Source organism: Melanostigma gelatinosum (genome assembly GCF_949748355.1).
Source record: "Melanostigma gelatinosum genome assembly, chromosome: 1".
NCBI classification, from domain to species: domain Eukaryota; kingdom Metazoa; phylum Chordata; class Actinopteri; order Perciformes; family Zoarcidae; genus Melanostigma; species Melanostigma gelatinosum.
In genome coordinates this window covers 3,858,132-3,872,276 of record NC_136634.1, presented here as the reverse complement: position 1 = coordinate 3,872,276, position 14,145 = coordinate 3,858,132, and the positions used below count along the sequence as shown (strand labels likewise).

The 14,145-nt window shown below is 44.8% G+C and overlaps 1 protein-coding gene across 1 annotated transcript in view; it reads right to left on the bottom strand.

Annotated features, from left to right (window-relative positions):
* LOC306782001 (copine-8-like) overlaps nt 1–14,145 on the bottom strand; it is a gene marked incomplete at both ends in the record, with an annotated part of 56,947 nt that overhangs the window by 25,243 nt on the left and 17,559 nt on the right. The window contains 4 exons of the mRNA XM_079275139.1: nt 5,734–5,810; nt 10,050–10,089; nt 11,769–11,872; nt 12,622–12,668. Of these exons, the coding sequence (XP_079131265.1) occupies nt 5,734–5,810; nt 10,050–10,089; nt 11,769–11,872; nt 12,622–12,668 (268 nt within the window). The remainder of the gene's footprint in view (nt 1–5,733; nt 5,811–10,049; nt 10,090–11,768; nt 11,873–12,621; nt 12,669–14,145) is intronic.

The window sequence follows — 14,145 nt, the reverse complement described above, 5'->3', positions numbered from 1 at the left end:
TGAAGGGTTTTAAGTTCGAGCACAGGCCACTACATACAGTCTTATCAAATACATATGCACAAGTAATCACAGACGACTGCTCCTTAAAGTATAACAGAGTTTATTAAATCAAAATAATAGATGATCAGAATCAATTAATATTGCAACCAACAAACGTTATCATACAATTGTATATGCCTAAACTAAAGAATGAATAAAATGGATGAGAGTGTATGTCTGTGTGTGTGTGTGTGTGTGTGTGGGTCTGTGGGTGAAAAGGAGGGAGTCTTACAGCTACGCTAAAGACTACAAAGATGGCGGCATCGAGTGACGCTGGCCAAAGGGGAGGGGCCTTAAGAACTACAGCTAAAAACTACAAAGATGGCGGAGTCGAGGGACCCGGACAAAATGGCAGTTAGGCTGCTGTATGTACTCACGTGTGCCTGGGCAGCACGTGATGTGAGGCGCTCGTTTGAACGAGGTTCCCCAGGAGTAGAACTAGGAGCTATGTGTATGTGCGTGTTTCGTGAAAGGAGGAAAGAGAAAAAAGGAGCGAGAACTCGAAGTGAATCACGCTTCGGCGTGCGATGTGGTAGGGAGCCTGATTGCTGGCTCTATCATGCATAAATATACCGCTGTCGTCTTGGAACTGCCGGTAACTTATGCCGTGATAAGCCACGCACCTCAGCTCACTCACCGAGTCGAGTTAATGAAAAGAGAACTTCCACCCGGAGTGGAAGACAATGAATGAAAAGAAATCAAATAAATCCAAGCAAACAGTCACAGTTAATACACGAATACAGCGGAGCTTCTCTCGTCCGCGAGGAGTTGCGTAATATCTCGATATCACGCGACAGTAATTTAAACACACAAAAACACGGGAATATCAACATATAAATGAATGGCCTGAATTAAACTTAAGTTAATTTAAGATAAGCTATGCCCAAATGCCAAGAATCTTACTTGTAGATGCTTCGTTGCAACTTGGAAGTGTTCGTGGCAAAGCTGTCCTTTTTCTTCGAGAGGAAGGGGGGGGGGCGGCTTCTCAGTGCGGCGTTTGAGCTGGCGCTGTTTCGGCCCGTCGTGGCGTGAGCTCGTTCTGGAGCGAAACGCAGACGTGGTCAATCCTCGCTTCAGGGAGGATGACCTAACTTCGGTTGAGACGACGTGGTACGTAGGTCTCCCGGTAATCATCGGTCAGGAGAGGTCTAGACGTCTTCCTGCCGGGGTGTGCGCAAAAAGGAAAAGGAGCAGGAAGCACTGAACGGATCGCTGAAGCAGATTCGTGATCGCGGGCTGTTTCATCCAGCGAAATGGCTTGTCAGGGTTTGATGAGGGGAGAAGGGCCGTTGTTTCCCCGTGGCCTCGTGCGTGCTGGAGGGGGGAGGAGAGGCCGAGGTGTCTTCATGCGTCCAGGACGAAGGTCCGGGTGAAGAGCGGTTGCGTGCTCCCTAACTCAACCGAGGTCGAAGGGGGAAAGCTGGATTCTCTGTGGCCTGGACGGGGGGGGGGGGGTCCGGGCGAAGAGAGCGGTTGTGTGCCTCCTAACTCAACCGAGGTCGAAGGGGGAAAAGCCATGAGGTGGGGGCAGCAGAGAGTTTTATAGAACAGGGGTCGAACCACAGGGGTCCTGGGTTCTCTTGGCTCTCGGCCAATGAGATTGCCGCGGTTACCATGGTTATTTGGGGGGGGGGAATTCACACCTGAGTGTGAAATTCCTCCCAGAGGAGGCTTGCTCTCATCAAACTACAAGTCAGGATGAGACCTTTGCTTGAAAAAGTGAAGGCCTGATTCCTTTGTCCACCGCACATATTGAAGCCATAGGCCAGAGCCCAACATTCTCAATCCACGCTGATAAATAATGTCTTTCTCTACATGCAGCATTTATCCACCAATCTAAAATAGTTTCAGGCAAACAGAAGCTCTATGAGAATGTCAGATTATTCTGCTGTTAAAATGCCAATTAAATGTTCAAACCGAGCAAAACTATCAGCTGAGCCCCCTGAAGAGCTGGAATCAAATCCCTCTTCTTCTGAATGTCGCTCACATTTATTTGCCTGATTGTCTGAATAAATATTAATATATGCAGAATTAACACCTTCAAAAAAAGAACATCAACATAACGTAACTACATCCAGTGACATTTCAGCTGCGATGTTTGTTTACGTCCTGAGCCAATAAAGCGCGGGAGACCGACCGCTAAAAATAGACCCAATGACCGCCACAGCCCGGGCCTGATGCAGAGCGAGAGGAAGTGGGAGAGATCATTTCATTTGGCGAAGGACTGTCCAGGACAACAGCAGACATGTAAACCGAAGCGAGGCTTTGATGCTCCCTCCCCCCTCCCCCTCCCCCCTCCCCCTCCCCCGTCGCCTGAGACGGCCCGCCGTCCCTTTGATGCACGGGGGAAGCATTCAGTGAAATGAATTCACTGCACGCGCAGAGAGATTGCTCTGCGAGGGGGCGGATGGGGAAAATGGAGACGGGTAGAGAAAGAGAGAGGGAACAAGAAAAAAGAGATGGACAGAGGAGAGGAAGAAGTGGAGTCTCCAGACAGATGGAGAGAACAGAGGCTGGGGAGAGAGAGAGAGAGAGAGGCACATGAATGTGATTTTAGACTGCGATAACCTTGTGTGCTGATAATCCATACCTCACATATTAAAGCAGATATATCTGTTCCCCTCGAATGAAAAGGCAGCATGTTATCATACTCAAAATTGTATTTAATAACCAAAATGGTGATTAATTTTAGTTTTCTTTGACTGACATTTTGGAAAGTGTACACTTTATGTATATTACTATCCACAGTTTTTTCTGTGCCTCAGTCCGTGTGTCCGGTGAGTTATTCAGGCCTGTCGTGGTGGAATAGCTGTCAACACTGTGTACAATACTGTGAGTGAAGCCTCCCCGGTTCGATTCCCGTCCAGAAACCATTGTTGCACATCATTTACCGTCTTCCTCCCCTTATTTCCCCTCACCTTTCTGCTGTACACTTTCAAATCCAGGTAAGAAATGCCACAAAATCTTAATTAAAATGTCAGCGTTCCATTCCAAAGCAGGCAGTCGTGTGTTCTTCACGTGTGTTCTACATCTGGACACGATCCACCAAAGAGCTGACAGGGTTCTCTGATACTTTGGTCACTGAGCGTGACACAAAAACAGAGTTAATGACAGACTTCTGTGACTCAGGATGTGAAATGCTCTCAGAGCCACTGAGGCTCATGTCGATGCTAAACGTGACATAATCCAACAATGACACGGCTGTGTGTGTTTGGAGCGTATTATCGTCATCTCAGTCCTCTTTGTTGTCGCGATCCGCCTCCACTCGACCGAGCAGAAGTGATGCTTCTGACTGAAGATGTGTTTCTTTGTGTTTCACTCAGAGGCAGTTTGAGTACACACACACACACACACACACAGAGAGAAATTAGTTCATGCATTTGTTACCTCTAGACTAGATTATTGCAATTCCTTATTTTCAGGCTGCTCTAATAAGTCTCTTAAATCTCTCCAGCTGATCCAGAATGCTGCAGCTCGTGTACTAACAAGAACTAAGAGGAGAGATCATATTACTCCTGTATGAGCTTCTCTGCACTGGCTCCCTGTGAAATCTAGAATAGAATTTAAAATCCTTTTACTGACCTACAAAGCCCGAATTGGTCAGGCTCCATCATATCTTAAAGAGCTTATAGTACCATACTGCCCTACTAGAACGCTGTGATCCAGTGATTCAGGGTTACTTGTGGTTCCTAGAGTCTTAAAAAGTAGGACGGGAGCCAGAGCCTTCAGTTATCAGGCTCCTCTTCTGTGGAACCAGCTTCCCGTTTCAGTCCGGGGGGCCGACACACTCCCCACATGTAAGAGTAGGCTTAAGACTTTCCTCTTTGACGGTGCTTATAGTTAGGGCTGGCTCTGGCTTGCCTTGGACCGGCCCATGGACAAACTGGTATCAGCAAAAACTACAGGGGGACTTCCTACACTGAGCACCTCTCTCCTCCTCTTCTTCACCTCCGTCTGTATGCATTGATGTCCCATTAATGCTCATTACGAACTTTACTTCTTCCCCGGAGTCCTTGTGCTTCCTCTCCTCACAGGTTTCCATGGAGCATGGTTTCATCTGGACCCTGGTCCTTCCTCCTACCATGGCCCTGCTGACTCCAACTGCTAATATCACTTTTATTATTACTCACATTACTATTTCATACTACCGATACCATTAATGCACATTATTGACCTGCTTCTTCACCAGAGTCTCTGTGCTTTCTCGCCTCACAGGTTCCTGTGTATCCGGGTTTACCTGGAGCAGGTGTTGCCTCCTGTCATGGTTGTGTCATACATTGAATGTGCTGTAATTACATTGAATGTGTTGTAATTCACTATCCTGTTCTACACGTGACATCATTGCACTTCTGTCCATCCTGGGAGAGGGATCCCTCCTCTATTGCTCTCACGCTCTCACACACTCTCTCTCACACACACACACACACACACACACACACACACACACACACACACACACACACACACACACACACACACACACACACACACACACACTGGAGGGCAGGCGGTGAGGCGAGGGTCAGACTACTGATGGCTCGCTGCCTCAGGAGAAAACAAAAGCAGTTTGTTGTCTTCAGTAAGCCGAAGAAGATGCTGCAGATCTGCTGTGTTGTGTGTCTGTGTGTAGCTGAGGGAATATAACACACACGGGTTGTGCTTTAACAAAGAATTATCTGTTTATTTCTTTTTGAGAACTTGGTCCATGTCTTTGAGATTAAAATGTCTCCCCTCATATGTATGTTTGTTGTGAATGACCTGCAATACGTTTACAGATTAACTGAGAGTGATTATTTCTTAAATCAGGTCGTATTCTTTACAAAACGTAAAAGCATTATTATGCTTGACTGGTGTATGGTATAGTATTTGTGCACTTTTTTACCTGGTAACATGATATGCAATACATACTTACAATCAATTAATATACACAGTGCATACGATTACCAACATTTATACTTGTGTTCAAACCCTCAAGATCTAATCCTGTCTTTTGATGAAACATAATATAGTACAAAGATATCAAAACGATTAAAAACAGGTTCTGTACCAACAAACGTCTCCCTGAGAGAATAAGTAAAGCCAACTGACACTCTGGCCCAGCTCTTGGTGCCAAGTTTCAGGACTCTTTTTGATTCTTTACTTCAGTGCTGAGAAATACTTGATATCTGATTCTCACCCGAGGGCTCGACAGTGAGGGTTGCTATTTTAGTCTTTGGATGGGAACAGTGGTAACTACTTTTTAACATATAATAACCAATAAGTAGCGGAGACGGTTGGAAAGCCTTGGAAGCTGAATGGTTACCGCTCATGCAACGTGAACGCTGCGTCCCTGGTTTGAGTCCAAAAAGCTGCGTAGTATGTTAATTAGTTAAAAGTCAGTAGGCCCGCTGCTGTTTAACTATTCATCTCATTTGGCTGATGGAGACAGCGTACGCTTTCATCAACATCGTGGCTCATTTTCATGATGGCCCTGCTCCGCTTCACTTCAAAGACAAACCGTGGCAAGTGATCTTAATATAACATGCTGATTTTCAATTCATGCCACTGAATGGACCAGAATGTAAAATCTGAACCTGAGCCAAAAAACAGCTTTTTACAGGCACCTAATGATAGCGGAGTAATGCAATTTCAATGATGAATGAGGCGTCTGTTTGCCTGTTTGTTGGTGCATGTTGTGTGCATGACTCTACTTACATCAAAGGCTTTTCCAGGCGGCTCCCCAGGGAGCCGACTATCTCGCCCAGCGTACAGAACGCCTGGCCCAGGAAGTCCTGCAGGTGTGAAAAAGCAGACGCTAAAGGAGACATGTAGTGGCTGAAAAGCAGAGAAATCTTCTTCATTCAGCATACGGGTTTGATCCAAACGCACCACACTACACCATGCTACACCACGCTACCCCACTCTACACCATGCTACACCACGCTACCCCATGCTACACCATGCTACACCACGCTACACAACGCTACACCACGCTACCCCATTCTACACCATGCTACACCACGCTACACCACGCTACCCCACGCTACACCGCGCTACACCGCGCTACACCGCGCTACACCGCGCTACACCGCGCTACACCACGCTACCCTATGCTACACCACGCTACACCACGCTACACCACGCTACACCATGCTACACCACGCTACACCATGCTACACCATGCTAACACACAAACCGCTACAAGAAAGTTTATCGTGTTTCAGATTTAAGTCATTACTTATTTTCAGAATAAAGGTGCATTGGCTCTCATTTCTATTTCATTTCAGCAGTTTGATTTCAAACTCAGTTACTCGATTAATCAATTAGTTGATCGAAAGACACAAAATCAGCAACTATTTTGACATTTTATGAATCATTTCAGTCAACATTCTCTGGTTCAGATGTGATGGTTTTAATCTTTTCTTTGTCGTGTTTGACAGTAAACTCAGGATTCTTGTTTGTCATCTTAGGCTGTGAGAAATCATATTTTACAATTTTTGGACATTTTATTCAATAAATGGTTTGTTGATTAACCTGTATTAAAAATAATCGTTAGTTGCAGCTCTCCTGCCAGCTTTCACCAAAATATCTTTGTTAATCAGGACAACCAAGAGTGAGCTACTCAGCTTGTAAAGTATTTCAAGTCGTTCCTTGGCTGGATTTAATGTTCGTCTGGTAAGAAATTCATATTTTTAGCCTCATCTCAGTTTTTCCATTTATATTTCACACATTGACGGCTCAGCCTGGCGTGCAGAGGATCCCGTGTCCTTGTGGATCACTGTAGGGTGACCACGAGGGAGGATTTGGGTTTTGGGGAGGAGAGCAGAGAGACGGGAGGAGTGGGGGGGGGGGGCATACAAAGTCTGTTGACAGGCAAGGAGGGCCTCTGCATACGAAATGTGCTGCTAGCTCGAGAAACCCCGCCGCAGATATCTGAGGCGCCTCAGATTAACAGGCTCAGCTGAAACACACAAGTCCCACAGTCCTTCTGGAAGTCTCCTCTGATCGTTAGGCATCTAATACACAGACATATCTCATATGTGTACATGTGGACATACTGTATACATATCATATCGATGTCCATGGAGAGAAACTATTCGATTTAACATGGGTCATATTTTTGTCAGTAATGATTATTGGTCAAAATAATGTTTAAACCAAAATGTTTTGATCCTAGTTTGTGAGTTCAAAGTGTTTAAAATAACAAACCCATAAATATCCATCAAAAGACTGATAGGCTCCATGGCAACAGCTGCAGCTAACCATCCCACAGAAACAAACGCATCAAAACAACGGCAACTCAACATGAAGAATGCCAAAAATAGCTAAAATATAACAAACACTACAGTTAAAAGAATCTCAGAGATGATCTCAAACACTCGTCTTTGAGTCTGATTAAAGGTTAACACAGAACGTTATCCAACACTGCTGTTGTCAGAGTCTGCGTTCAGCAAACATCTACAATGTAATAGACCAACATTCATAAAAGACACAACAATTGACAAAACAACAAGAATAATACGGGTGTTGACAACATTCTGCTGGAATGTGTCCTAAAACTCAAAGAGTAGTTCAGGCTCCCTCGTTTCACAGTCAGTGGGCTTTCTGAATGGGTTTTTCACACCAGTCACGAATTTTGAAGCTTTTACGTGTCATTAAAAAGGTTGGTTACAAGTTGCTAAATGAGACTACAAAACACCATCACGAGAACACTCGTCTGCCTTTAGCTTAGTGGAGGGGACGTGTGACCGTGGTGGAGTTTGTTTCAAGGCAAACGTTAGCTTTTTATTTCTTTAGATTACATTTACGCTCCAAAAATAAGAAAAGTAAAGTCTTGGGTTCAAGTCTGGCGAGGTCATATTTGCCCCACAACTGTGAACAGTCCAATTAAGATGGAAATGTCACATAAAAGGTTATTTTAGTTGCTTTTCTAGCAACACTACATTCAATACGGGAGATAAAAGTTTGCAGTAAAATCCTGGCAGTTTCCAAACAGTCGTGAGGGAGCAAGCAGGCAGTTAACTTAATTACTGCCTGCAAACAGAGACGCTACTTCCCGGCCTGGATTCATTTGCTAATCATCAAGTTTGGAATTATGAATAAAGACTTTGAAATGAGATTACTGTTTGTGAGAAGGATAATGCGGTATTCTACCGCTGAAACAAACAGGAGTCTAATAAAGGATTGTGCAGGGTGCTGTGACGAGCGTCTGTCAGGATGAAAAAGCAACACTTCATCTGCTAGCACACAGGATACACGGCCCTTAATTCCATTTTATTCGCTGTGTACTCCGTCTCTGCATAGCTTCCCCTGCAGCCATATCTGCACAAGGTATGCAAACCATATGGCACGGGGAAAACATCTGCTGTGATGGGAGGAAGGAGTCATCCTCAGAAGTTGCCGTTGTAGCTGCCAAGAGAGATACTGTACTCGTGTGCAATTCTTTTTTTCTTCGTCTTCTATTTTCCGTTATTTAAAGCGACTGTGGATGGACTGCGCGCGGACAATGGCGCCGTCACTGCGTGCCAGATCTCCAATCCCACACATCCACAGCGACGACAGGAGGCATCCAAGCGTCCTCAGCCTTCATGCTGAGAGTGAGTCGCTACGCTCACATTGCCCAGCGCTCTCAGTGGAAGGCCCGCGGGTAATAGGAAGAGGGCTGGGGGGGCGGAGATGGAGCCCAGGTTTTAGGCCAGAACTGGAGCAGTGTGCTGCAGCCGGAGCCTCTGTTTGAACTGAGAGCAGAGGATGGAGCTGAAAGGGCGGGAAATCGGAGGTTGCAGGGTTTGAATCAAGAAGGAGGTCGAGCTTGAAGAAATGCTGGCTGAATGGTGTTTGGAGCTGGTCGCGCCGAGGCGCGTCTCAACAAAACGTGGTGCTCCTGAGCATGAGATACGAACGGGTCCTAAAACATCTACCTGCCTCAAAACAGGAACAAAGTGGTGAAGTAGTAACGCCCGCCTCTTGCTCGATTCAATTGGCCGCCTGGTCCAAGTGTGTCGTTGATGTGGTGTGTGACTCTGCGCCTGAGGCTGAAAAAATGTAGAATATTTTGAATACCTGTCGAAAATGTCTAAATACCGCTGGAGGAGCGCATGTCCGGCGCACCGTACCGCAGGACAACAATGGTTTTGCTGGCGACGCGTTTGAGGCGACGGGTCTCGGTTTTCATTTGAATCTCTTTACTAAATACATAAAGCACCTATTTGAACCAGGTGAGCACCATCTCTGTGCACTGGTGCTCATGGCAGTCAGCGGATGAGTCAATGAGTGAATTGACAGAAAATGAACCGAGCCATTGTTTCTGATAACACACGAGCCAAACATTTCTTGCACCTTACATTTTGGCAAGAGACTTAAAATGTGCAGAATAAAAGCTGCCATGACTTGTGAATAACTTGTGGCAGAACATTATGGAGAAATTGACACACGGTAAGATACATTTACAAATGTCCATGAAGACAAGACTTTACATGGAGCACAATTACTAAAGAACATACTGGATGACATTGGAGATGGTTGTCTTTAAATTGTTCTTTCAGCTCCTTTCATGAATTTATTTTCTAGTATCTCAAACAAAATGAATCGAAATCGGAAAGTCAAACTGCTGAAAAGTACCCAAAGATATCTCATTGAAGAAGTGTGTATGTGCGAGTAGTTCTACTTCTGACAGCTTGTCTATAAAGAAACCAATAAACCCTCCACTTATCTGTTTTGTATCTGTAATTGTGTTTCACTCTGAGCCTCGATCTTCACATATTATTGTTTTGCAGGAAACATTGCTGACGAACAGAAAAAGCAAGCTGATCAGAAACGCTGCACAGAGACGGACAGAATCCCTCTGAATGTCTTTGGATCAGAAATATCTCTTCTGTGGGAAATATCTCTTCTGTAAATGGCTCTCTCACCTCTGACACTCTGATTCATATGCGGCTGCCATTGTACCGGAAGGGTAAACATTTGGCTGTATATTATCTCCATGAATGCGCGGCTGATTGTTGAACAGCTGAGGTGAAGGAGACACTCACGTGTTTAGAGAGGTTGTCGCTCTTGCAGTCTAAATCATACCTGCAGAGAGGAGAAGAGAAGGTTTGAGCAGCAGGTTGTGAAAAAACACAAATTAGCATTCAGCGACAAAAGCTTCTCGACGTCATCGTCAACATTAACGCGAGGCACTCGCCCGCTAATCACTGCTCAGGTTTAAAGTAGGCTCGCGATCAAGGCACTAAAAGCTTTAGTGATCCACTTTCATGCATCAGGGCACAACAGTATGAGTGGCCTCAGTATCGTTAAGGAAAACGTCCAAATTTCAAAATCCAGGAAGTACCAGGGCCTGATGCTCAGCCACTCACAACGAGCCCTACAGGGAGTCGGCCAGGCCGCGCACGCAGGCACACACGCACACACGCACACACTTCCATATTTCAGGAGCTATCACGGGGAAAAAAACTGGGAAAAAGCGTGAGGCTGGAACACAATAGAGGAAAAATACATATTGTCATAATTACTTGGACAGCTCAACCTTTAGGGCTAGATGAGGAAATATATGACTGCTTTCAATTTTAACAGCAGCGTGATTCAAAATGCAGGTGTATCTGATGTGGACGAGACAGCATGAAGATATTATATTGTATATAGATATATATAAAAGCTTAAATGAATGCGTTTCTGTCCGTCTCAACAAATGTTGACACCTAACGAACAAATCAGGACAATTTTCATCATTCAATCAAAAGCACGACTCACTCACGACCTTACCAAAAAGTATGATCACGAATCCCGACAATTTAGCAACCAGCTAGAAGTTAAAAGTAGAATATAGTGGACTAGAAGTATGAAGTTATAAAAAACTATCGTGGAGTAAAGAAAATAAATATCACTTATATCACAGTACAGTGCTTGAGTAAATGTACTTGGATACATTTCACTGCTAGAAGCACAACATTGTCTGGCATCTTAAGTTTTCACTCAAACTGCACCAGATTGATGGATTTCACTTTACAACGTACACGAACATTTTCTTGCAGGGGAGCGTTCCCCCGGACCCCCCCAAAAACCAGTCTCACAGAATCCTGTGGGAAACGCTGCCCAGTGCTTTAGGCAGTCAATTAAAATTGTATGATCGACTGTGTCATAAGCCGCACTTCGGTCTAAAAGGATTAAGGCCGAGCAACCTCCTGCATCTGCTGCTGAAAGGAGGTCGTTTGTTCCTTTCACGTGGACATAGGACCATGAACGCGATTCAGACTCATCACAAAAACAATGTCGAGTATTAAAAACATGTACAAAAATACAATTGACAGAATTCAGGGTCTTGATCACTTACAATTAATTGATTTTATGCAATTGCGTGCTTGAAGATTCCACTGAAACTTGTCTTTCCAAAGGATGCTGAGGTGAAATACTGAAGATGGATTGTAATCGTCACACAACGACGAGTGTGTAATCCACTGTGGGCACATGTCCCTATTTTGTCTCAAAGTATTGTACGAATTCAAATGGGAATGCCAGTGGAAAAGAAAAAAGTGAAAACTTCGTCTTTTATTTAAGAGGGAGAAGACTTCTACATCTCCCTCCGTGCAGACCATGAATATTTCAGTCTTAGCTCAACTTTGCTCCACACAGAGAAGCACCCACACTTGCACAACACACACAAATACACACAGACACAGACACAGACACACACACACACACACACACACACACACACACACACACACACATGCATAAGTCAATGGTCAACTCACAGGTCAAAGCGTAGATTCTGCCGCTCCTCGAAGAAATAGTCCAGGATGAATTTGCGGACGAAGTCAGGGTTGAGGGTGTTATCTATGACTTCCGTCCTGCCGAACTGGAAGACAAAATGAGACAGGTGACGTCTGACTACTGAGACTCATTCATCAAACGACACACCAGCAAAACACAGTACTAGTCCTGTGTTCATAATTAGAGTTGAAATTCCATTGCTGTTGACAAAGAATTCTTCAAAAGAACACTGAAGGAACGTGCCAATATGGAACATGTTAAATTTGCAATACAATGCTAAAGTTCACCTGAAGCTGATAATTCACGCTGGTGAAAGTTGAGTCAAGTCTTCAAAAATACGTGCCGAGGTCAAGCCGGGTCAAAAATGTCCAAAACTTGCCGCTGTATACGGGATAAACCATTTTGATTCAGGCAACAACATGACCTTTCCCCCGGTGCCGACCTCAGGACAGACTTTAAAGTAAAGCCTCATTAGAATAACTTTCTCTCCATTTATCATCCAGCCAATGATTCTCTGGAGAACAAATGACAGCTTCACAGGCTGATATGGTGAGAGATAGTCACGTGATCATCTGATTTGTAAACTTCAGTGACCGGTGCTAGTTAAGCATGCCAATCGTAATAAACCAAAATGTTCCAATGGAAAAATTAGCTTACGGTTGAATCGATTTTTCAAATAAAAAATGTTTTCACAGATTGGCAACATGCGTGCTTGCCGAGGTCTCATCACTTATCAGATACTGTAAACTGGCTCACAGGCCAGCCTTCAAACGCTCCTTGGAAGCTTTCACTGGTTATAGATGATTCCCCCACCACCCCACCCCGTGTACTCACCTCTCTCCATTCCCTGTTGGCTATTCCTTGAGTGTACAGCACACAAACTGTTGAACAGAGGAGGGGAGAGAAACGAGAGAAGGTTAAGACCGATCAAAGAGTCGTTAACAACGCTGAGGAGTCAGCTGAGATGCTGTTCTGTCCCCGGACCCCACCATGAGAGGAAAACTCCCGAATTAAATAGAGGGGGGGGGGGGGGGGGGTAGTGAGTGTCTGTGTGGGTGGAGGAAAGTTCTCCCGATTGACATTCGAGCGTCTCCGTCCGAGGGAGTCTTGGAGTGTTTTTTGATTACGGACCGCTGCTGAAAACACAGTGAGGCAATCAGCTGCACTAAAATGACATTTCATTTGCATTATAGCAGCCTTCACTGTATTCACACGCGCACACACACACACACACACACACACACGCACACACACCTGTCACATGTCAGCGACATGTGTTGTTGTTGAAGCTTGTAAAGGTAGAGCTACTTGATATAATGAATAATTACCTGCATACTTAATAATACATGAATCTGCACAACAGTAATAGTAACTAATACTGTCCAACAAATCCAGTGTAGGTAAAAGTAGAAGATCACCCTCTGAGATGTAGTGGACTAGAATGTTCTTCATAGATCGAGCCTTTTTAAATATTGCTCTCAAAGTGCACCAGATTGACGGATTGAACTGTAAATGTGCAACGTGTTCTTCCCCCCCCCCAGCAGGTCTGAGGACCACCCATCATAGCGTCAATAGGTGCTGTGAGAAACACTGAGTCATCGATTTACAAATAGTGGGTGCAATCCAAACCAGCTGGAAACCTTTGAATTGAAGCTGGTAGTAGAGACTTTTTAAAAACACTGATATCTGGACTCACAAACGTCAAACGGCTCTGTTATGTACGGTTAGTGTGTTAACGTCTGTAATCTGAGCCCCATCCTATTTGGAATAATCTCTAAAATCACTCCTCATGAGGAGGACAGAGCAGCCTGTTTCCAACCCATTCCACTTGAGCAATAATGATCGCTAACTCTAAAAGGCCACAACAGCAACCGCCGTGTGTCCTTGTCCTATCTGGTCGCACGACATCACGAAAAAAGAAAAGGAAAAAACAACAACCGGCGTTCGTCTGCTGTGTTGAGAGCGAAGTAACCACTGAGATGTGAGATGCTCTTCCTGGTTGGTGGGTTTGCAGGCTGCAGCTCAGTGGTTTACATACACACCAGGCACTATGTACCATCATGCATTGCGTTGAAGAAAAACACAAAAACAATGTGAGCAGCACAACACAAACTGGCCACAAATGACTTATTCATTTCTGAACAAAGGCTTATTGCCCTCACATTGACTCCTTGCATTCCTACCTTTCACAATAAAAGCCCCAGACATATACAGGACGTTGCATCGGGGCAACTTGAACTCAAACACAGATAATGTAGCTTACAAGTAAGTCTGTATCTGTAACGGATGGTCCACCAGCGACGCTGATCTGGCAACGTTTAAATTGTAAGATAGCAGTGATGCAATTAACGGTGAAGA